Source organism: Poromitra crassiceps (genome assembly GCF_964638095.1).
Source record: "Poromitra crassiceps genome assembly, chromosome: 2".
NCBI classification, from domain to species: Eukaryota; Metazoa; Chordata; class Actinopteri; order Beryciformes; family Melamphaidae; genus Poromitra; species Poromitra crassiceps.
The window spans coordinates 88,473,283-88,496,248 of record NC_139624.1 but is presented as its reverse complement, the minus strand read 5'-3'; the positions used below and the strand labels follow the sequence as shown (position 1 = coordinate 88,496,248).

General features: G+C 42.8%; 2 protein-coding genes across 4 annotated transcripts in view; one reads left to right on the top strand and one right to left on the bottom strand.

Moving 5' to 3' along the window:
* pou6f2 (POU class 6 homeobox 2) overlaps positions 1-2,457 on the bottom strand; it is a gene marked incomplete at its 3' end in the record, with an annotated part of 136,558 nt that extends 134,101 nt beyond the window's left edge. Inside the window, exon 1 of the mRNA XM_083659955.1 lies at positions 2,292-2,457. Coding sequence (XP_083516081.1) covers positions 2,292-2,451 — 160 coding nt within the window. The 5' untranslated portion in view covers positions 2,452-2,457. The remainder of the gene's footprint in view (positions 1-2,291) is intronic.
* An 11,938-nt stretch (positions 2,458-14,395) lies between these two features.
* Positions 14,396-22,966, top strand: part of vps41 (VPS41 subunit of HOPS complex) — a 43,761-nt gene continuing 35,190 nt past the window's right edge. For 2 of the 3 annotated variants that reach the window (XM_083653676.1, XM_083653675.1), the window contains exons 1-3: positions 14,396-14,559; positions 14,928-14,966; positions 19,477-19,584. In XM_083653676.1, the coding sequence (XP_083509802.1) occupies positions 14,539-14,559; positions 14,928-14,966; positions 19,477-19,584 (168 nt within the window). In that variant the 5' untranslated portion in view covers positions 14,396-14,538. The remainder of the gene's footprint in view (positions 14,560-14,927; positions 14,967-19,476; positions 19,585-22,966) is intronic. The other variant, XM_083653677.1, reaches the window with a different exon arrangement.

Genomic DNA, 22,966 nt, shown 5'->3' with positions numbered 1-22,966 from the left:
TGTTTCTAAAAGACAGACGAACTCTTACTCAGTAGGTTTGAGTGAATATTTGGCAATCCCTCCCCTAAACTCTTATATTATTTTCTACCAAGTCACAAATGTTTCGTCAGGCTCAGCCTATAGGCACTTTAACATACTTCCTATCACACACACGCGAGCACGGCGCAAGTGCGCACGCACGCGCGCACACACACACACACACACACACACACACACACACACACACACACACACACACACACACACACACACACACACACACACACACACACACACACACACACACACACACACACACTCTCTCTCCATTAATAATTCTCATTAAAATGGCAGTGGGGGTACTGTGGAGTGCTGTAAATTAATTTCTGACAATAAAATAAATTATAATTCTATAGTAGCCTACTCTTAATCACTCAATCAGGTTTTTGACACGCTCATCCCACACACAGGCACACACACACACGCACCGCACTGCACCGCACGCGCGCACACACTCACACACACACACACACACACACACACACACACACACACACACACACACATACACACACACACACACACACACACACACACACACACACACACACACACACGTTAACTTTCTCAATGGAAAAATTTTGAGAAAAACATTGATGACAAACAGACCTTTACAAACAGAGTAAATGTAATGGGTTGTGTGACAATCTGCACCACAAATTGAAGGGGAAGTAATGCTAAAAAAGCCTATTCAAAATAGCAGCCTAACCTACAGTAGCTTTAACCTAACCTACAGTAGCTTTAACCTAACCTACAGTAGCTTTAGGAACTCTGTCACCAACATATTTCTCCCACATTAAAGTGAAATTTGTTCCACCCCACAATTTATCTATTTCAACAAGCATTCCAGTCACATTTACAAAGGAAAAGTTCAAACAGCCAATCAATGTTTTCAGTGAGACAGCATTTCAGTGTAGAATGATACATTTCTTGTATATAGAAAGACTATGGTGAGTTTGGTGACACATAAATTCATTGAAATTAAGTACACCAGTTCATGTACAATTCCTTTAGCACTCTCTACAAAGACCAACCTGTTAAATCTGCAGTCTCATGCAAATAATTAAATATTTTGTAAAGATATTTGCAGTCATAGATTTGATGTAAAATCATGACTAAGAAAATTATTTAAAATCTGTAATATCGTCCTCAGAAAAACATAAAAATAAATAAATTCATAATAATAAGGGCTACATTACCCTTTCAATTAGACTAAATCATTTGAAAATTTGCTAAAATGGCAATTTATATCATTACTATTGATTCATCACTGGGCCCAGTGATTAAATTAGTCCACATGACTGAAATAGCTCATAATAAAATCTTAGTAAATCATTTAGACACAACTGAAATAGAGCCTGAACACACAATTAACGAGAAAACTGAAACAATAATGAGGCATGCTAATATGCAAAATGGTCTATTTTAAAGATGACATTTGAGCCTGTAAATTGCTGGAGGGGGAACTAGGAAAAAAGAAATAACTAGGAAAAAAGAAGACTGTAATAAACTATATATTTATTTATATATATTTTTGGAGCTTATGATAAATATATACAATAAGCTAGAGATTTTAATTTCAGTCAGCATCACACTTGATAATGTTCAAATGACAGATACTACACTACTATAGTAACTACATTAGCAAACAAAGACAAATCCGTAATGTGTCCAAACACTGCCTGGGCGTGAGGGAGAGGGGGTGGAGGGGTCACACTGACTAAAGGGTAAAAGTTGGAGCTTTTTACTGCTGGTGACTTCAACTTTTAAACTTCTGCAAAAGTCAAAGTTACACACTACTGCTGCCAACGAAGACACAATACTTATAAAGCATCCAAAACATGCCAGGGATACTTTGTCGCAAATATGTAGAAAATGCAGTAAATAAATGTGTTGCATAATTCAAAAGAAGATATTTGCAACACAATTACTTGTTGTGTTGCCTCATGTTTTGACTCATGAATTGTTTGCCATTATAGTTTCAAGTGAAACTGTCCCACATAGGCTACTACTAAAAAACAGAACCGACAGTGGAGGCAGCTGGTGAATTGCTTTTCACAGAAAATATGATGGGTTAAGTGCATGAAGCATCCTCACGCTCCCCAAAACACACATGAAATACTTTCAATGAAAGTGCACATTGACTTGCTCCTTACACTTCAACTTGAAGTTTGACACTGCTGACACCTGTAGTGGCATCATTGGAAGCCCTGTCCCTGCACCTCCCAGGACTGCCATGTGTGCCTGCTTACCGTACAGCTTGGTGGGACTGCCGTCTCTGTCGGCGGGCTGGGAGGACAGGAGCAGGGGCTCGTCGTTCAGATCGCTGTCTGGAGTGGCCGCTTTGTCCTCTGGAGCGTTCATGTCGCCGCGCAGGGAGAGCAGCGGCTTGCTCAGCTGCCCTGTAAGCATGGGATCCTGGAGGGGAGCCGGGAGCCCAGGTGGGAGGGGACACAAACAAAATCACCCCGGTTAGTGCCTCGCCGTCTCACTCTCACTGGCTCCTTCTCTCTGTCTCTCTACCCCAGCTTCTCCCCTCTATAGCTCACTCATCACTCTCTCTCCCTCCTCTCTCTCTCCCTCCCTCTCTCTCCAGCGCTCTCTTTTATCTGAGGCTGGTGCTACCCCGCTGATACTGCCGGCTGCTGCCTGCTGAAGAGCTGTTACGGATCGCATGGCTTTACCATTATACCCTGCGCTCTTAAAGGTGATACATCTCTAAGGGCTCATTACATGGCATGTGCCTCATCTTCAGCAAACACTACGCTGACAGCAGTGCACAAACACATGTATGGGCCACATGCTGATAGCTACATTAAATAAATCAAATCCTATGTCTGGTAAAAGGACGACATGAGTGAAAATACACACCACTTATTACAGCAATTTTCAATTAGCGTTGGGCAATTAGAGAAATCAAAGATGACATCACGCAGCAGAGTTTGAGGCAACATGAACTGTAGGCCTGTTTTAATCAAGAGATGAAGCTGCCCAAGTCGCTTCCAAAACAGCCTAATGTTTGTAATGTTAATTCATTTTTCACTAAAATCGAGAAAATCGACAAGACTTGACAAAGTGTGTAAGCGTTTGAGGGTCTGTCATCCATTTTATGTGAAGCACTTTGAATTGCCTCTGTGTATGAAATGTGCTATACAAATAAACTTGACTTGACTTGACTTGACTTGAGGAAGACGACACATTGCACAGAGGAATTGTATCTATCTGAACCTCCTGGGATATACAGTAAAGCTATTCAGCAGAGTGAAATATTAAAAACTGAGTAAATAAAAGTGAACTGAAATAAACAGAAACATCGGGGATTAAAAGTACAAAAACAGCATGTTTGAGAACATTTTCTATAGCCTCATTTGCAGTTCTAACACTCTAAACGCACTAGTAAAATTTCACATCTAGGAACACTTGCACACAACTAATACGAATACAGGCTATGGATGTTTTATTAAATTTTTTACGTAAGACAGACACTTGAAAAAAGTATTCTTACCTAAACAGCGCTCCAGGGAATAAGAGAAAATAGGCTATAAAAGGGTTTTCAGAATGTCCAAAAAGTCAGTGAGTCAGACAAAAATGCCTGCCACAGTGCAGGGACCAGCTAGTACAGAAGCAGTCTCCTCCACCTTTCACTGGATCTGAATAGCCACTGCAGGTTCAAGCCTGAGGTTGCTTCCAAACAAGCAGTGGAGATGTCACCTCCTCCTCTCTCTCTCTGATTCTCTCCCTCTCTCTCTCTCTCTCTCTCTCACACACACACACACACACACACACACACACACACACACACACACACACACACACACACACACACACACACACCCTCCTTCTTCACTCTCTCTGTCTCTCCCCTGTGTCTATTCTCCCTTGTGTCTCCTGACTGGAGAGTTCCTCAGACAGTCCCTCTCCCTCAGGCTTCGAGACACAGACTCAGAGCAGCAGGACTACAGCAGGCTGGTGCTACGGCCCTCTCACACTACCTTATTTATGAATCAGGTCCAACCTCAATATGTCTGTGCAAATGGACAGGTGACAGCACACATGGGGACAGACCAGCATGCATGGGGACAGACCGGCACGCATGGGGACAGACCAGCACGCATGGGGACAGACCTGCATGCATGGGGACAGACCAGCACGCATGGGGACAGACTGGTACCGGCACGCATGGGGACAGACCGGCACGCACGCATGGGGACAGACCGGCACACATGGGGACAGACCGGCACGCATGGGGACAGACCTGCATGCATGGGGACAGACCTGCACGCATGGGGACAGACTGGTACCGGCACGCATGGGGACAGACCGGCACGCACACATGGGGACAGACCGGCATGCATGGAGACAGACCTGCACGCATGGGGACAGACCTGCACGCATGGGGACAGACCGGCACGCATGGGGACAGACCTGCATGCTGGCATGCATGGGGACAGACCTGCATGCATGGGGACAGACCGGCATGCATGGGGACAGACCGGCACGCATGGGGACAGACCGGCACCGGCACGCATGGGGACAGACCGGCACCGGCACGCATGGGGACAGACTGGCATGCATTAGGGGTGTCAAAAATAATCGATTATAAGATGCATCGCGATGCGGACGTGCACGATTCTGCATCGATTCACAAATGTCAAAAAACGATTATAAAAAAAAAAAAATAATAATAATAATAATAAAAATAAAAATAAATAAAATAAAATATAATGGAAGTACATGCAGTTGTTTATTTTAATTATGGATCATAATACAATGGAATTCCAAATGCACTTTTATTTTAAAAGTAGCCACACAGTGAGAAAAAAGAAAGTGAGGAAAAAATAAATAAAAAAAGTGATGCATCGATTTAAGATGCATCGAGATGCATCTCGATGCATCGATAATCGTTATCGAATCGTAGCCCTCTGAATCGTAAGCGAATCGAATCGTGAGGCCAGTGAAGATTCACAGCCCTAGCATGCATGGGGACAGACCTGCATGCATGGGGACAGACCAGCACGCATGGGGACAGACCAGCATGCATGGGGACAGACCTGCATGCATGGGGACAGACCAGCACGCATGGGGACAGAAAGAGGCAATGGGGCAGGCGAGTCTTGCCCTCCCACCCCCACCTCCATCGGGGTGGTCGATGGCTTCCTGCCCAGAGGGGCCTTCTTAATGCGCTCATCGGGGAGTTGCGCCTCCTTGATATGACACATGATAATCTATGGAAATGTTAATCAATAGAAAGAGTTGAAGCTGTCATTAGAAATGTGAGGCCGGCTGGTCAATACTCATATCCCTGGTAACAATGTCACTAGTCATCATATCCCTGGTAACAATGTCACTAGTCATCATATCCCTGGTAACAATGTCACTAGTCATCATATCCCTGGTAACAATGTCGCTAGTCATCATATCCCTGGTAACAATGTCGCTAGTCATCATATCCCTGGTAACGATGTCACTAGTCATCATATCCCTGGTAACAATGTCACTAGTCATCATATCCCTGGTAACAATGTCACTAGTCATCATATCCCTGGTAACAATGTCACTAGTCATCATATCCCTGGTAACAATGTCACTAGTCATCATATCCCTGGTAACAATGTCACTAGTCATCATATCCCTGGTAACAATGTCACTAGTCATCATATCCCTGGTAACAATGTCACTAGTCATCATATCCCTGGTAACAATGTCACTAGTCATCATATCCCTGGTAACAATGTCACTAGTCATCATATCCCTGGTAACAATGTAGTCATCATATCCCTGGTAACAATGTCACTAGTCATCATATCCCTGGTAACAATGTCACTAGTCATCATATCCCTGGTAACAATGTCACTAGTCATCATATCCCTGGTAACAATGTCACTAGTCATCATATCCCTGGTAACAATGTCACTAGTCATCATATCCCTGGTAACAATGTCACTAGTCATCATATCCCTGGTAACAATGTCACTAGTCATCATATCCCTGGTAACAATGTCACTAGTCATCATATCCCTGGTAACAATGTCACTAGTCATCATATCCCTGGTAACAATGTCACTAGTCATCATATCCCTGGTAACAATGTCACTAGTCATCATATCCCTGGTAACAATGTCACTAGTCATCATATCCCTGGTAACAATGTCACTAGTCATCATATCCCTGGTAACAATGTAGTCATCATATCCCTGGTAACAATGTCACTAGTCATCATATCCCTGGTAACAATGTCACTAGTCATCATATCCCTGGTAACAATGTCACTAGTCATCATATCCCTGGTAACGATGTCACTAGTCATCATATCCCTAGTAACGATGTCACTAGTCATCATATCCCTAGTAACAATGTCACTAGTCATCATATCCCTGGTAACGATGTCACTAGTCATCATATCCCTGGTAACGATGTCACTAGTCATCATATCCCTGGTAACAATGTCACTAGTCATCATATCCCTGGTAACAATGTCACTAGTCATCATATCCCTGGTAACAATGTCACTAGTCATCATATCCCTGGTAACGATGTCACTAGTCATCATATCCCTGGTAACGATGTCACTAGTCATCATATCCCTGGTAACGATGTCACTAGTCATCATATCCCTGGTAACGATGTCACTAGTCATCATATCCCTGGTAACGATGTCACTAGTCATCATATCCCTGGTAACGATGTCACTAGTCATCATATCCCTGGTAACGATGTCACTAGTCATCATATCCCTGGTAACGATGTCACTAGTCATCATATCCCTGGTAACGATGTCACTAGTCATCATATCCCTGGTAACAATGTCACTAGTCATCATATCCCTGGTAACGATGTCACTAGTCATCATATCCCTGGTAACGATGTCACTAGTCATCATATCCCTGGTAACAATGTCACTAGTCATCATATCCCTGGTAACAATGTCACTAGTCATCATATCCCTGGTAACAATGTCACTAGTCATCATATCCCTAGTAACAATGTCACTAGTCATCATATCCCTGGTAACAATGTCACTAGTCATCATATCCCTGGTAACAATGTCACTAGTCATCATATCCCTGGTAACAATGTCACTAGTCATCATATCCCTGGTAACAATGTCACTAGTCATCATATCCCTGGTAACAATGTCACTAGTCATCATATCCCTAGTAACAATGTCACTAGTCATCATATCCCTGGTAACAATGTCACTAGTCATCATATCCCTGGTAACAATGTCGCTAGTCATCATATCCCTGGTAACAATGTCACTAGTCATCATATCCCTGGTAACAATGTCACTAGTCATCATATCCCTGGTAACAATGTCACTAGTCATCATATCCCTAGTAACAATGTCACTAGTCATCATATCCCTGGTAACAATGTCACTAGTCATCATATCCCTGGTAACAATGTCACTAGTCATCATATCCCTGGTAACAATGTCACTAGTCATCATATCCCTGGTAACAATGTCACTAGTCATCATATCCCTGGTAACAATGTCACTAGTCATCATATCCCTAGTAACAATGTCACTAGTCATCATATCCCTGGTAACAATGTCACTAGTCATCATATCCCTGGTAACAATGTCACTAGTCATCATATCCCTAGTAACAATGTCACTAGTCATCATATCCCTGGTAACAATGTCACTAGTCATCATATCCCTGGTAACAATGTCGCTAGTCACGAGGGCTTAATTTGCGGAGCACTTAAATGTGGGACACTGCGCATCAATGCACGTCTCTGCCCGGCGAGGTAAACACATTTTCCCCTCTGTCTGAGCCTGGCCACACTCTGCATGCATTCGGGTCCACCCCCCACCACCACCTCCTCTCCTTTGAGTTGCTTGATAGGTCCACTGGAGGGCAAAATTAATACCTAATTGAATCTTGCAGTCATCAAAATAATCAATAGTTTTTTATTATTTATTCTTCACAGTCTGTTGACTGTTTGAAAGCTCAGAGGGACAACAGAGAGCAAAGGCAGCTCTGGGGCGTGAGCGTTTGCGAGGCCTAGAACAAATGAGAGCAGTGTTTTTTGTTAGGCGGTGGGGGGAACAAATAAAAAGGTGAAAAAAGGGAATCTTTGCCCCAACAGCTACGATGAAAAATAGAATAAAGAAGGAAGCTAGTGACACTTCAGAGAAGGGCAGGGTCTTTACTGTCCATCCCTCCATCTTTTTCCCTTTCCCCCTCTCCTCCTTATTTCATCATATCAGAGTGTGGCGCTCCCTCTCTAATGCTGGCATTCCTCTTCCTGACAGACTCCAAACAAGTGGCGGGAATGAGATGAGAGCTCTAATCTTCCCCCGGCCTGCAGAGGAGAGGAGGGCAACACATCTCTCACCCTCTTACACTCTTCTTCTTCATGACTTTCTTTCAAAGCAGGTAGCTTTAGCCATTTGCAATCACGCAACCAAATTGGGTGTGTTTATTAATTTAAGCTTGGGGGCTAATGTAATTACGCATAATGGGATAACAGTAATCTTATTAGGGGGGGGCGGCGTAATAATAAAGGCTATTAAAAAAATTACAAAAAGGAATTACATTACTGATTCTAATTTTAAGCAATGCGCAGTGGATGTGTTAACGGATTAGGTTCCTTTTGAAAGTAACCCACAGAACCCTGATTACAGCAATAATGTGAATGTGTGTGCGTCTGTGTGTTGTGTGTGTGTGGGTGCGCGTGTGCGTCTGTGTGTGTGCCTGTTGTGTGTGTGCGTGTCTGTGTGTGTGTGTGTGCGCACGTCTGTGTGTGCGCGTGCGTGCGTGTGCGTGTCTGTGTCTGTGTGTGCGCGTCCGTGCGTGTGCGTGTCTGTGTCTGTCTGTGCGTCTGTATGTGTGTGTGTGCGCGTGCGTGCGTGCGCGGCACACGTGCTGAGCGTGTTGTAGGAGGGCCAGTGATGTTTTGGATAGAATGGAGTGAGTCAGGGGAGAGAAGGCCTGTCTCATTTCTTTCTCTGTTCACTCACCCCGGACACAGCGCAGGAACAAGGAAAAGCACTTGATCCCCCCCCCCGCTCCCCACCCCTCCCACTCTCCCAACACCCTCAGTGGCCAGAGAGTCAGTGGTTAGCAGAGACAGTCCCAAGCGCTCATCAGATATCCATGCTAATAGCTAGTGTTCTTACCGCCGCTGTCCCAGTGTCCCCCAGGGAGGTTTGGGCCTGTGACCAGCGGTCCACCCCAACACTCAAGGCTGCTCTGGTCAATGAAGGGGGGAAAAGACAAAAAAACGAAAAGAATAATCCTTTTCATAATATTGCTTTGATCATATTCAGAATGATGAGCAGCATGATCCTTGCTACAGTAGAAGACAACATGCACGGTCCAAACATGCACTAAAATTGCTAATCTACAGTATACAAAAACAAACAAACATTATAATCAATGGTATTTATAATTTACACAAGAGAAAAATTCTGTTATTTGTGTCAGAATGCTCCCTCAGGCTTAATTTATTCTTATGAATGTTAACCTATTATATGGTTGTCAAATGAAGTGTTTCAGTGGCATGCTTCATTCTATAGAAAATGCATTACATACACTGCACAGATCATCTCTAGGTAAAACAGGTTTTTCTCTGAATCATAATTGCTCTGCATGAGTTGCATTTATTGTCATGTGTGTGACAGCTTTATTTGATATCATGCATTCTAAGTAGCCGACTGTCTAAACAGTAAATATATTATACAGTCATTATTAGTTGATGTGTTTTTCTGCTTAATCCTTATAAGGTAATATTTCTAGAAAAGCCTGAGTAATGCAAGGTTTTTGTGTCAGATACAGACATTGATAATGGGAGAAATATAATATCTACTATCTGCCAATAGAAAATATTTTTAATTGGTATAGTGAAAGCTATTATTGTATCATTGGAAAGAATAATTGTAACAAAGGGCTACAATGAAGGCTGATTAAGTCCTAAAATGTTTATGTATTTATTTAAAATCCTGACTGAATCCTCCATACACCAAAAAGAATGGTATAACACAGACAGACAGGGTTTTGTATTGAATTGTTATTTTTCTCAACGGTGTAAATGTGTCAATTTTTCAAATGAATTAAAAGCGATTGTGCCATAACCTTATTTTATGTGCTAAATTTTGAGAATTTTCTGATGTGAAAGCCCAACACTGACAAGTAATTCATTCTGGTGTACCAATCTATCTGTTCTGCAGTGTTAGCCTATTCACCTTATTCACCACGCCCACTTTTTCTCTCTTCCGCGTTCAACGCAAACGTATTTGTTCTTCCGGTTCAGTGCTAGTTGCCTTCTGTGGCTAATATTAGCCACTAGTTAGTTATGTTATATGGCAGTAAAATGCCACTGAATGACCAAATTGATATAACTTTTAACCATTTCGAGTAACACTGTTTCCATACGGATCACCAGCGTTAGTTTGTTGTTTATAACGTGGCTATATTCATAACGTTTCTATCTCGGATGCGTTATTTCGAATCGCACATAGGTTACGCCTCGAATCGCACGCAACCTATGTGGGTTTCAGGACGCAACAGCCTCGACTCCACTAACGTCATCTTAAGAGCACAATATTCCTGGAATGCAAGTTTAACTAAACAGTTACATGTCCTCTGCATTCTACATAAAATTAAGATATTACGGGTTGTTTTATTTTGTATGTTACATACGTATTGGCCAAGATATGTTAGTTTATGGGGGAGTAATTTTGCCACTTTAGGAGCGGAGTGTGCGCGGCCATTTTGCCTGCGGGGTTTTTGGCAAGTCAAAACGGAAATACTATTATGAAATGACGTAATGCGGAAGCGTCCATGTGTGGGCAAAGAATAAGGTGAATAGACCCATTTCACAGCAACCGTTTTGAGGTGGTAAAGCAGGAGGTAAAGCAGGTGTAACCAATACCATTAATGATGGTTCCATTCCATGTAGGTGTTCCAGTGCCAGGGCCCTCATTAATGTTATTGGTTACACCTGCTTTACTTCCTGCTTTACCACTTCAAAACGGTTGCTGTGAAAATGGCCTATTCATAGTATTCCCATGATGTCACAAGCCTTTTCCTACCATATGGCGCTAAAATACACACAGCTCATTGGCTGTTGTTGTCCTTTGAATGTAATCACCTGCTAATTGATTACAATCACCTGTTATTTTCCTACCAAGATGGCCGTGTGGTGATGTAACAGAATACTATCAATAGGCCTAATACTCCAGGACCTCCTTCAGTCTAATGTGGTATGGTAGATGATGATTTGTCTCCCCCTTAGGGTTATTAAACAAACTGTTCTCCTTTCTTAGTGTGGGACCACAGACTGTAAGACACTAATAGGCTCTCTCTTTTTTCCTCTCCTTTTTTTCTTTATTTTTTTGTTTACTTGTTTACCTATCTTGAACCATCCAAAATATACCTGGTACCAATATAGTGCGGTATGGCACTCCCATAGGTTGTTGTTGTTGTTGTTTTTGCTGTTTTTACAGGGTTAAAATGTTTCAGACCCCTCCCTCACTTCCTGGGGGGTCACTTCAGTTTTGGCCCTCTCAAAACTATTCTTGTACCTATTTCTGCAATTTGTTAACCAATTTTTATAATATTTTGTTTATTTATTGTACTTTCAAAGCTCCTGGAAGTGTATTTTACTGATTTCAGTGCACCAGCTACAGTCCCTCCTCACCAACGGATCCCTTGTAGACATCCTACAGCTACTGTATGTATGCCACTAATGGTCCAATTCACAAAGTGTCAGAGTCATTTTGAAGGTTTATTATTATTCTCAGTTTATTTATAGCCTTTTTGTTCAAGATAGTTCTGGTTGACAGGTGTTGATAAAGTCATTTCAGAAATACAGCGTGATCAACAGTCTGTATATATTTCATGATTTATATTTGATGTATCAAGCTGGAACAGTTAAATGTCTCAGGAGATCGGGGGTGGGGGTCGCCACAGGGAGGTTATGAGGGGAGAGCAAGGTAAAACCTACATGATGTGCCTGTGTGTGTCTACATGCCTACACATATATGTATCTACATGTACTTATATAATGGATGTTAATGTCTTGCTCCCCTGAAAGAAAATAAAACAATATTTGATCACAAAAAAAGAAATACAGCGTGATCTCTTCATCATCATTGTCATCTCGAATGTCCTCCCTTATAGAGTTTGCACAGTCTCCACCATAGCATTTGCAGAGAGGAGTGCAAGGCAGGTGATTGTTTGAGCAGCGTCCCTTGCAACCTGCTTTGCAGCCACATTTGATGAGCTCAGGTACTGCCCGTGGAGCAGGGAGGGCAAGACACCTGACTGGAACATACCCTCCACTCTCTGAATTCCATCCATTCTCTTGGATTGGTGGAAGCTCAGGGCAATTTGTCTGGTATGATTGATCCCGCATTGTGACGTAGTTGGCACGGAGGATATGCGGTAGCAATGCAGCACGAGTTGGAGGTAGCATCTCACCCTCCAAGTTCTTTGACCGAAATAGTTCTGATTATTAGTTATGATTGACTGTGATTTAATGCAGCCGATTTGCCTTATTTGCAAAGTAACTTAAAAGCCAACCTGGCTCATCTCATCTACTGTAGTAGACTCTCTTGGAATAGCAAGGCCGTGGAAGCAAGTGATACATTTTATTTTGATGTTTTTGCCACATTACTCATTAATATGACCAACTGTTATTACTCTCCACCACCACTGCAGCTAAAACGCTCCCCGGTGGATGTTTGGCGGGTCAGCGGAGGCTGAGAGCTATCAAAGCAGCGTATTAAAAGGAGCTCTTTGAAGCTTGTAAACCACGGCACCCAGCAGGTCCACAACAAATAGGAGCCTCTGATTGGTCAGGTGTGTGTGATGTGTGTGATGTGTGTGATGTGTGTGTGTGTGTGTGTGTGTGTGTGTGTGTGTGTGTGTGTGTGTGTGTGTGTGTGTGTGTGTTTTGCTAAATCGATCCACAGAGCTGACATTCTGGAGCATCAAAGCTTTCAGTGTGCTAATCTGACTCCTCCTAAGAGAGTACGGGTTGTTTTTATTATTTTCTTTTCTTTCTTTTTTCCATGAAGTGCTTATACCTTAGATTAGTTCAGACATGCTTATGATATGAGACTGGACTAATCATGTGTTCTGAAGGTTTGAAAGGGAATAAAAGCAGATTGAGATAACGCTTTGACACTGAATTTATCGATCGATAAATAATGCAAAACATATCGAGAGAGGTGGAGAGAGAGAAGGGAATCAAAGGGGCATCTTTGCGTGTACCATTGGCATTATACTGTAGGAGTGACACCACACCGCAGAGACTCACACACACACACACACACACACACACACACACACACACACACACACCTCCACCCTGGGCTCCTCCTCAAAGTCAGTTTCCCCTGACTGTCTCCAGAGACCCCGCACCACATACACACTCTTGAAAGGTGTGAAAATCTGATTTCCCAAAAAGGATCGGTAATTCTCTATGAGGGTGGAAGCCGCAATCAATAAATCATTGCTAAGTAGATTGTAAAGAAAAAATTATTCCCCCTCGGTGCCAGTGCATTAGGATCCTCCTGAGGATGGATGAGGCGAGATGGGGGTGTGACACAATCTCAATAAAGAAGGGGCAAATCATACCTTTAGCATCCATCTAGAGTCAGGCCAGCGCCGCCTGCAGGCTGGGTGGAGGGGGACAGGAGAGTCAACTGATGTCAGATGGTTTCATTTGGACATGTCCATGTGCAGCCTGGTCACTTTCCACTGACCTGAAAAGAATGTCAACATGATGCACCACATTAGCTACAGTATTCTCATAGCATGCAAGAACACAGCCTACTAGGTGACAACTACAGGGTTTTCTTGTAGAAAATCAATGTTAAGGTTTGGATCTCTGACTCTGACATTTAAAAAATAATGATCCAAACATTAATTGAATTTTCTGCGGCATGACAGGTGTCTGGATTGGAATAGAGGAATTTTGCAGTTACACACAATATATTATGCCTACCTGTAGTTGGTAGCTTTAAAATTCATCCCAGAAAATAGTTAGGACGTGGGGGGAAACTGGATTATTTTCCAGTGGGTTCAAAAAGTGAGAACTAGCCTAGTCTCGTTTGCCAGACTATCTCCATTTAGAACTAGCCAAAAGAGAGAGAGAAAGGCTTTAAAAACAAGTTAAAAAGTAGCTTAGCGCTGCTTACGTGCTTGTCAGTAGAGAGTTTTTGGCAAATTGACATATAACAAAGAGAAATATATTTAACAAAGAAAAATAAACCCAAATTCTGAGATTGGCAAACACGCTCACGTTCGTCGTCAAACTCGTCTCCAGGAAGACATCATTTCCCATAATGCCTCACGGCTTTGTCTCGGTCATGTGATTTTTACTCACGACCCCAGTGGCAGCAGGATCTGTCAACAAAGAGCACTTTGTTGTATATTTTGATATTTTAGCCGTCTATCTCATTCCACTACGCTCAATCGCCCCTTTTAGCATGCACTGTCTCACTTTGTACTGAGATATATTCCCTTTCGATATATCACAATGGCGGAAGTGGAGGATCAGGTAAGCACAGCATGCTAATGTTAGCTAGCTAAACTGTTATCTGCAGCTACGTTAACGCTAGCTAAATCTGGACGGATGAGGAATGTCCATGATCGGTGAATATCACTTGGGCAACGTTACATTTGCCATTTTGATTCAGTTGTTGCATTGTCGTTCTCATTAGAGTGATGTATTTCTGACTGGGTGTAGGCTTCTGTATGCCACAGCTGCTGCCTGCTGCAGTGTCCTGCACATTTTCTACTACTGAGTTAAAGCGGTATCAGTTCAAGTCCAAATGTAACACCATTCTATGGTTCGGTGTTTTTAATTTATTCAAACATATTTATTGCCACATTGTTGATAGCCATTCAAAATCTCTCTTGATTCAGGGCAGGACACCAAGTGAGGAATTCACAGATGAGTCTGAGGTAAGAAACAATAAATTTGTGCTGTTCTCTTTTCAGGGATGCAAACTAGTCCCCATAGTATCAGTCACCTTTTTGATCCCAAAATAGAGCACTTAAGTGACTCATTTTGAGTTTTGTGTCTACCCTGGTATCTGTTACCTTGTTCACTCTCCATGAGTTTGCAGCTGTCTTTCTCCTAGATAAACACAACTACAGAGCAGTACACATCGGGTAGAGGGTATTTTGGCCTGGGGATTCTTTTCTTTTGCTAAAACCATACAGAAGCAAAATGGTTTACTTTTTTTTTCTTGGATGAAATCACAAATTTTACTCATCATCTAAAATTGTCATGCCATGTCAGTCATGCCATTGTCATGTCAGTATTCTGTCAGCTGATGCCGAAATGCATCAACAGTAACAGACTGTCTGCGGTCTGCATGGTGTTCTTCAAGCGTGGGTGATTTCTGAACTCAAATAGAGCTTGCAGCTTACTCACAGGGCTGTAAGACATACAGTAGCAAACCTTTATCAAGGATCTTTGTCAGGTGTTGAGAGTTGTCAAACACTCATGAATTACAGATAGCTCGCCAGGTCCATCAGCATTATGATTGAGCTTGAGCATGTAGCAGCAGTACACCTGTGCTTCTGAGAATCACTGGGAGGCTAAATAAAATATGGCCTGACACGTCAGCTCAGTAGGAAGGGGATCTTGTCTTTTTAGGAGGCAGATAATAGAATGAAATATCAGGGAAACGCTGCATTGGACAATTGCATCCCACTAAAGAAAGCAGCTTATTCTCCGTCTGTTCGTTAGTCACACTGTGAGTGAGTGATGAAGTTCCATCATTGATCTGCTGTGGCATAACTCCCATACACGCCACGCCACGGTGTGAGTTGGTGCATGCGCAGTCTCCGGACCAGACTCAGTTCACTAGCCGCCAGCCTCAGATAGTGCTGCCTGCCCTGTAGCCTGCACTACCTGGCTGGCTGTTTTACAAGCCATGAGAAGAGTCACACAAACAAATGGGATTAAAATGTGTCAGAAACGATAGTTTTGTACACGGGAGTCAAAGCTACATTCAACAGCAGCAGACGAGTTCTCGCTAGCGTTAGCATCGCTGCCTTCACAGTTAAAGCGTAGATTGTGTCACTTTTGAGAAAATTGCTGTCTTGGGCTGTGCAGCAGAGCAACATAAACACTTAGAGAAGTATAATACTGTGGTATGAAATGTTATAATTATAATATAATAGTATTAACATAAACAAACTGATCATCACACACCATCCAGCTATATACTAGGTTCTAGTCTTGTTATAAATTGTTTTATAGTGTAGTGTACATTGTGTAACATAAGTATTGTACCGGTATTTATAATGTAACCCCCCACCATTCTATGTGCCTGCTGCAGCTGGATACTAGGTCTACATGCTGTGGGTTCTGCTAGGACAGAGAGTGAGCAGGCTAACAACTGTCGGTCCAGATTCAGGGAATTCAAAGCCATGCTCTCAGCTCCAGGTTTCTAATTTGGCCAATCTAATCATTAAATGATTAATGACATTAGAATAATAGGCTAATCCTGGTTGTCACAGTTTTTGTTCTGTTGTGATTTGCTCACATGCTTGATCTGTCTAGTCAAGGGTATTAGCATTCATCATTTAGCTCAACTTTGTGAGGGAGCACACCCTGTATCAAACCCTAAGCAGCAAACAATACCGGCATGCTAAGTAGCCTCATTGCAACTCAGTTTTCCCTCACTTCCTCATCAAGATTTTAACAAAAGATTCAAATTTACACAAGAAAATTATTCTGGAGAGAGAGGATGATGAAAGAATTATTGGTCAATATCCTATCCTATATCTTAAAGGAGAATTTCGTTTTTTTACACCACGGTCCTCATTTCCAGCTTAAAATATGATGTTTTCTACCCACAAATACTTTTGGGTTCATTCGGATCCCCACAGAAGATTTGTCGCACCGAGTACACTCCTCAAACAGGCTAGAACGAGAGCCTGCGGGGCATGCTGCACACGCTCTGTAAATGACACTTTTTCGGTCACATCGCGGTTCATTCTGGTTGTAAATATAATTATTTAGCTAATAGCTAGAAGCTAAGCTAACAACAACAAAAGAGTCGGCTCCGATCTGCCCCGGATGAGGTTACAGTGCTCATCTTCTTCTTCTGTGGTGTCTCTGAAGAAGTGTGGTAAGAAGAGAAACCACAGAAGAAGATGAACACTGTAACCCCATCCGGGGCAGATCAACGTTGACTGTTGTGTTGGTGTTAGCTTAGCTTCTAGCTATTAGCTAAATAATTATATTTACAACCAGAATGAACCGCGATGTGACCGAAAAAGTGTCATTTACAGAGCGTGTGCAGCATGCCCCGCAGGCTCTCGTTCTAGCCTGTTTGAGTGTTTGAGGAGTGTACTCGGTGCGACAAATCTTCTGTGGGGATCCGAATGAACCCAAAAGTATTTGTGGGTAGAAAACATCATATTTTAAGCTGGAAATGAGGACCGTGGTGTAAAAAACCGAAATTCTCCTTTAATCCTAGATGGAGACACAAGGGGGATGTTCAGCCTCTGGTATTACAACAACATGGGCAGAATATATGAGGTGACAAAAGTGGTTAACAGCACAAAAGGCAACTCAGTATTTGACTAAACAAAGGGCAACTTAAAACAAATGGCACAAGTTTGAAAAGGGCTAGTTTCTCTCTGGGGATGAAGGTTCCCTTTGTTGTTTGATATGCCTTTGAAACCCGTGGCAAATGCCCTCGCATCAGAAATCTCACAACCAGAATACACAGGAAATAGCCTAGATATGGTATTGTTGAGTGGGAAAGGATTGTTTTTGAAAATAACATTTTTTCCACGCTATTGTCCCCCACCTCCAACCCAGTAGCACATAATGGCAGACAATGTTTTGAGTTGATGCACCCTCTGGGCAGCCACAGACTGTGCAGCATTGGTTATAAACTGAATTAGGAGTCATATTCAGGCTGGAAAGTGTAGCATAGTGGAACACCCTAAGTTTGCTTTATGAAAAGACCACGTTCATGTTTTTCACTGGGGATGAATCTGGTCTCATGGAAAGATTTAAATGACTTTATCTTAAATTTCACACAAGGTAATGGGAATTTGTCTCTGCACACATACTGTATGTATTTGTTCATAGAGGCGAGAACAGGGTTGGCCATAGTGCAAGTGCAGTACTGCTGGGTTCAGTCTTGCTCAGCAGCACTTTGGCAGTGTCGGTGGACACCGTGGATGTCCTTCTCAAAATGGATTAGTTGCATGTTGCTGTCGTGTGAAAACCTTGTAATTTACAATTTACTGTTTGGTATTGTTGATGATTTCAGATGTTCAGTGTTTTAGAACACTGCTGAAGACTACTATAGACCCCCCTGTTAATGCTGTATACCAGGGGTTCCCAAACTTAAGAATGCTGCGGCCCACTTTGAAATCTGAAAATCCTCCGGGGCCCACCCAACCCTTTAATCACAACTCTGATCAACACATGAGATTAAGATGATGTATTTATGTTTTATATGTATATATATTTTTTATTTAACAGAGCATGTGAACTTGGGCATAAGGGAAATTAATAATCCATCCACATACAGAAACATTTCTGCAAAATACCCAAAAGCAGATTGTCAACATTTTCTCCCCCCTTACTCATCAGAAGTATTTGCATGCATAACACATTTGTTGAGACAAAATGTGATGAGCAACAACAGAAGAAATCAATCCACAAGCTATTAATGCTAGGCTGTGAAAAATGCTATACCTTATCTGTAATGGGGAGACTCGTGGGTACCCAATGAACCAATTTTCTTTCAGCTAAATTGAGCTGAAAGTTCAAGGGACCCCTTTGAAATAGTTTTCCCTCGCCAACATTTTACCTGTGTTTTGAGCGTTATTTAGCCCCCTTCCCGACAAGCTAGCATGCTTGGTAGCAATGGATGCCTTAGGTCTTCTAGTTTCTTCTGATAACAATAACAATAACAATAGCTTACTGATAACAATAGCTTTAAAAATGACTCTGCTACAAATTACAAATCTGCTACAAATCTGGAGTGTTGGCAGACGACTCGCGGCCCACCTGCAGTACCTCCACAGCCCACTAGTGGGCGGCTCACAGTTTGGGAATCACTGCTGTATACGATTGGATTTTGCAGTTGAACATTATGATTATACATTATTACATTTCACTTTCAAGATCAGGGTGTTCAGACAATGTATGATGTATGTCGTAATACAATAACATCAAATTTGTATGTTAATCTTCTGAATTTGCATGGTTTTTATTGCAGCAAAAAAACAAAATAGGACTAGTTTAATTTTGTATTTTATGTCCTAATTTCTTACCTTTCTTGACATAAGGTCAAAGGTCGAAATGTACCAATAGGGTGAGGTAATTTGATTTAATTTGTTTATAACAATTTACTTGAAAATTAATTTGTGTAAGAAATCTTATAGTGAGGAGGGCTCCATCTAAGGATAATAGTACTCCTTTTTGCACCAGGAGGAGGACAGTGAGGAGGAGCCCAAGCTGAAATATGAGCGCCTTTCCAACGGGGTGACGGAGATTCTCCAGAAGGATGCAGCCAGCTGTATGACTGTCCATGACAAGGTACCAGGTCATAATCCACAAGTCAGCTGTATGACTGTCCATGACAAGGTACAGGTCATAATCCACAAGTCAGCTGTATGAATGTCCATGACAAGGTACCAGGTCTTAATCCACAAGTCAGCTGTATGACTGTCCATGACAAGGTACAGGTCACAATCCACAAGTCAGCTGTATGACTGTCCATGACAAGGTACAGGTCACAATCCACAAGTCAGCTGTATGACTGTCCATGACAAGGTACAGGTCACAATCCACAAGTCAGCTGTATGACTGTCCATGACAAGGTACAGGTCATAATCCACAAGTCAGCTGTATGACTGTCCATGACAAGGTACAGGTCATAATCCACAAGTCAGCTGTATGAATGTCCATGACAAGGTACCAGGTCTTAATCCACAAGTCAGCTGTATGACTGTCCATGACAAGGTACAGGTCACAATCCACAAGCCATGAGGGACCTCCTCACATCTCAAGCACACATTTCACATTGTTTATGCACACATTAGCGAGATGTCCTACTCAAAATCCGTTTCCAATCCACTCTATTGAAACTGTAAAGGCAGGCCATTGTTTTCTCACCTTCCCTCTGTTCTCCTCTCTGGGAGCTACATCCAAAAACACCAGGCACCATTGTCTTCTCCTCATTTTATTCAAAGACACCAGGCACCATTGTCTTCTCCTCTTTTTATTCCCACTCTTCCATATGTCTCGCTCCTCTCCTCTGTCGAATGTTGATACTTCCAAGAGGGCCACTCTCTGCCAGATGGTTAATGGTTGTGGCACTGGGTGCACACACGCACGCCTGAGCAGAGCACGAGTCATGCCCACTTATGTCTCCTCGCCCAATGTTTTATTAACCGCTATTGATTTTCCTTTATTTATTTTTACTTTCAGGATTTCTTTTCCCCCTCTCACACGTTTGTTTTATCCAAAAAGCAAACCATGCCACGGCGAGAAGCATTGCTTTGCGGAAATTCTAAATTTGATCTGACTATGTCTTTTTTTCTGGGGTTTCTCGTGCATGTGTACCTGCTGCCATGCAGCTACCTGTACAGTCACACAAGCCCCCACCATCCGCCCAACTCCAGGAACCTTAAAGCCACCGGCAGCACATATTGCCTTATGTAAAGCCACCGGCAGCACATACATGTATTGCCTTATGTCGCCTCATATTTTAAGTGCCTGAACCGTAAAGCCACCGGAAGCACATATTGCCTTATGTAAAGCCACTGGCAGCACATACATGTATTGCCTTATGTCGCCTCATATTTTACGTGCCTGAACCGTAAAGCCACCGGCAGCACATATTGCCTTATGTAAAGCCACCGGCAGCACATACATGTATTGCCTTATGTCGCCTCATATTTTAAGTGCCTGAACCGTAAAGCCACCGGCAGCACATATTGCCTTATGTAAAGCCACCGGCAGCACATACATGTATTGCCTTATGTCGCCTCATATTTTAAGTGCCTGAACCGTAAAGCCACCGGCAGCACATACATGTATTGCCTTATGTCGCCTCATATTTTAAGTGCCTGAACCGTAAAGCCACCGGCAGCACATACATGTATTGCCTTATGTCGCCTCATATTTTAAGTGCCTGAACCGTAAAGCCACCGGCAGCACATATTGCCTTATGTCGCCTCATATTTTAAGTGCCTGAACCGTAAAGCCACCGGCAGCACATACATATATTGCCTTATGTCGCCTCATATTTTAAGTGCCTGAACCGTAAAGCCACCGGCAGCACATATTGCCTTATGTCGCCTCATATTTTAAGTGCCTGAACCGTAAAGCCACCGGCAGCACATACATGTATTGCCTTATGTCGCCTCATATTTTAAGTGCCTGAACTGTAAAGCCACCGGCAGCACATATTGCCTTATGTAAAGCCACCGGCAGCACATACATGTATTGCCTTATGTCGCCTCATATTTTAAGTGCCTGAACCGTAAAGCCACCGGCAGCACATATTGCCTTATGTAAAGCCACCGGCAGCACATACAGTACATGTATTGCCTTATGTCGCCTCATATTTTAAGTGCCTGAACCGTAAAGCCACCGGTAGCACATATTGCCTTATGTAAAGCCACTGGCAGCACATACATGTATTGCCTTATGTCGCCTCATATTTTAAGTGCCTGAACCGTAAAGCCACCGGCAGCACATATTGCCTTATGTAAAGCCACTGGCAGCACATACATGTATTGCCTTATGTCGCCTCATATTTTAAGTGCCTGAACCGTAAAGCCACCGGCAGCACATATTGCCTTATGTCGCCTCATATTTTAAGTGCCTGAACCGTAAAGCCACCGGCAGCACATACATGTATTGCCTTATGTCGCCTCATATTTTAAGTGCCTGAACCGTAAAGCCACCGACAGCACATATTGCCTTATGTCGCCTCATATGTTAAGTGCCTGAACCGTAAAGCCACCGGCAGCACATACATGTATTGCCTTATGTCGCCTCATATTTTAAGTGCCTGAACCGTAAAGCCACCGGCAGCACATATTGCCTTATGTAAAGCCACCGGCAGCACATACATGTATTGCCTTATGTCGCCTCATATTTTAAGTGCCTGAACCGTAAAGCCACCGGCAGCACATATTGCCTTATGTAAAGCCACCGGCAGCACATACATGTATTGCCTTATGTCGCCTCATATTTTAAGTGCCTGAACCGTAAAGCCACCGGCAGCACATATTGCCTCATGTAAATCCACCGGCAGCACATACAGTACATGTATTGCCTTATGTCGCCTCATATTTTAAGTGCCTGAACCGTAAAGCCACCGGCAGCACATATTGCCTTATGTAAAGCCACTAGCAGCACATACATGTATTGCCTTATGTCGCCTCATATTTTAAGTGCCTGAACCGTAAAACCACCGGCAGCACATATTGCCTTATGTCACCTCATATGTTAAGTGCCTGAACCGTAAAGCCACCGGCAGCACATACATGTATTGCCTTTTGTCGCCTCATATTTTAAGTGCCTGAACCGTAAAGCAACGGGCAGCACATATTGCCTTATGTAAAGCCAACGGCAGCACATATTGCCTTATGTCGCCTCATATTTTAAGTGCCTGAACCGTAAAGCCACCGGCAGCACATATTGCCTCATGTAAAGCCACCGGCAGCACATACTACAGTACATGTATTGCCTTATGTCGCCTCATATTTTAAGTGCCTGAACCGTAAAGCCACCGGCAGCACATATTGCCTTATGTAAAGCCGCTGGCAGCACATATATGTATTGCCTTATGTCGCCTCATATTTTAAGTGCCTGAACCGTAAAGCCACCGGCAGCACATATTGCCTCATGTAAAGCCGCCGGCAGCACATACAGTACATGTATTGCCTTATGTCGCCTCATATTT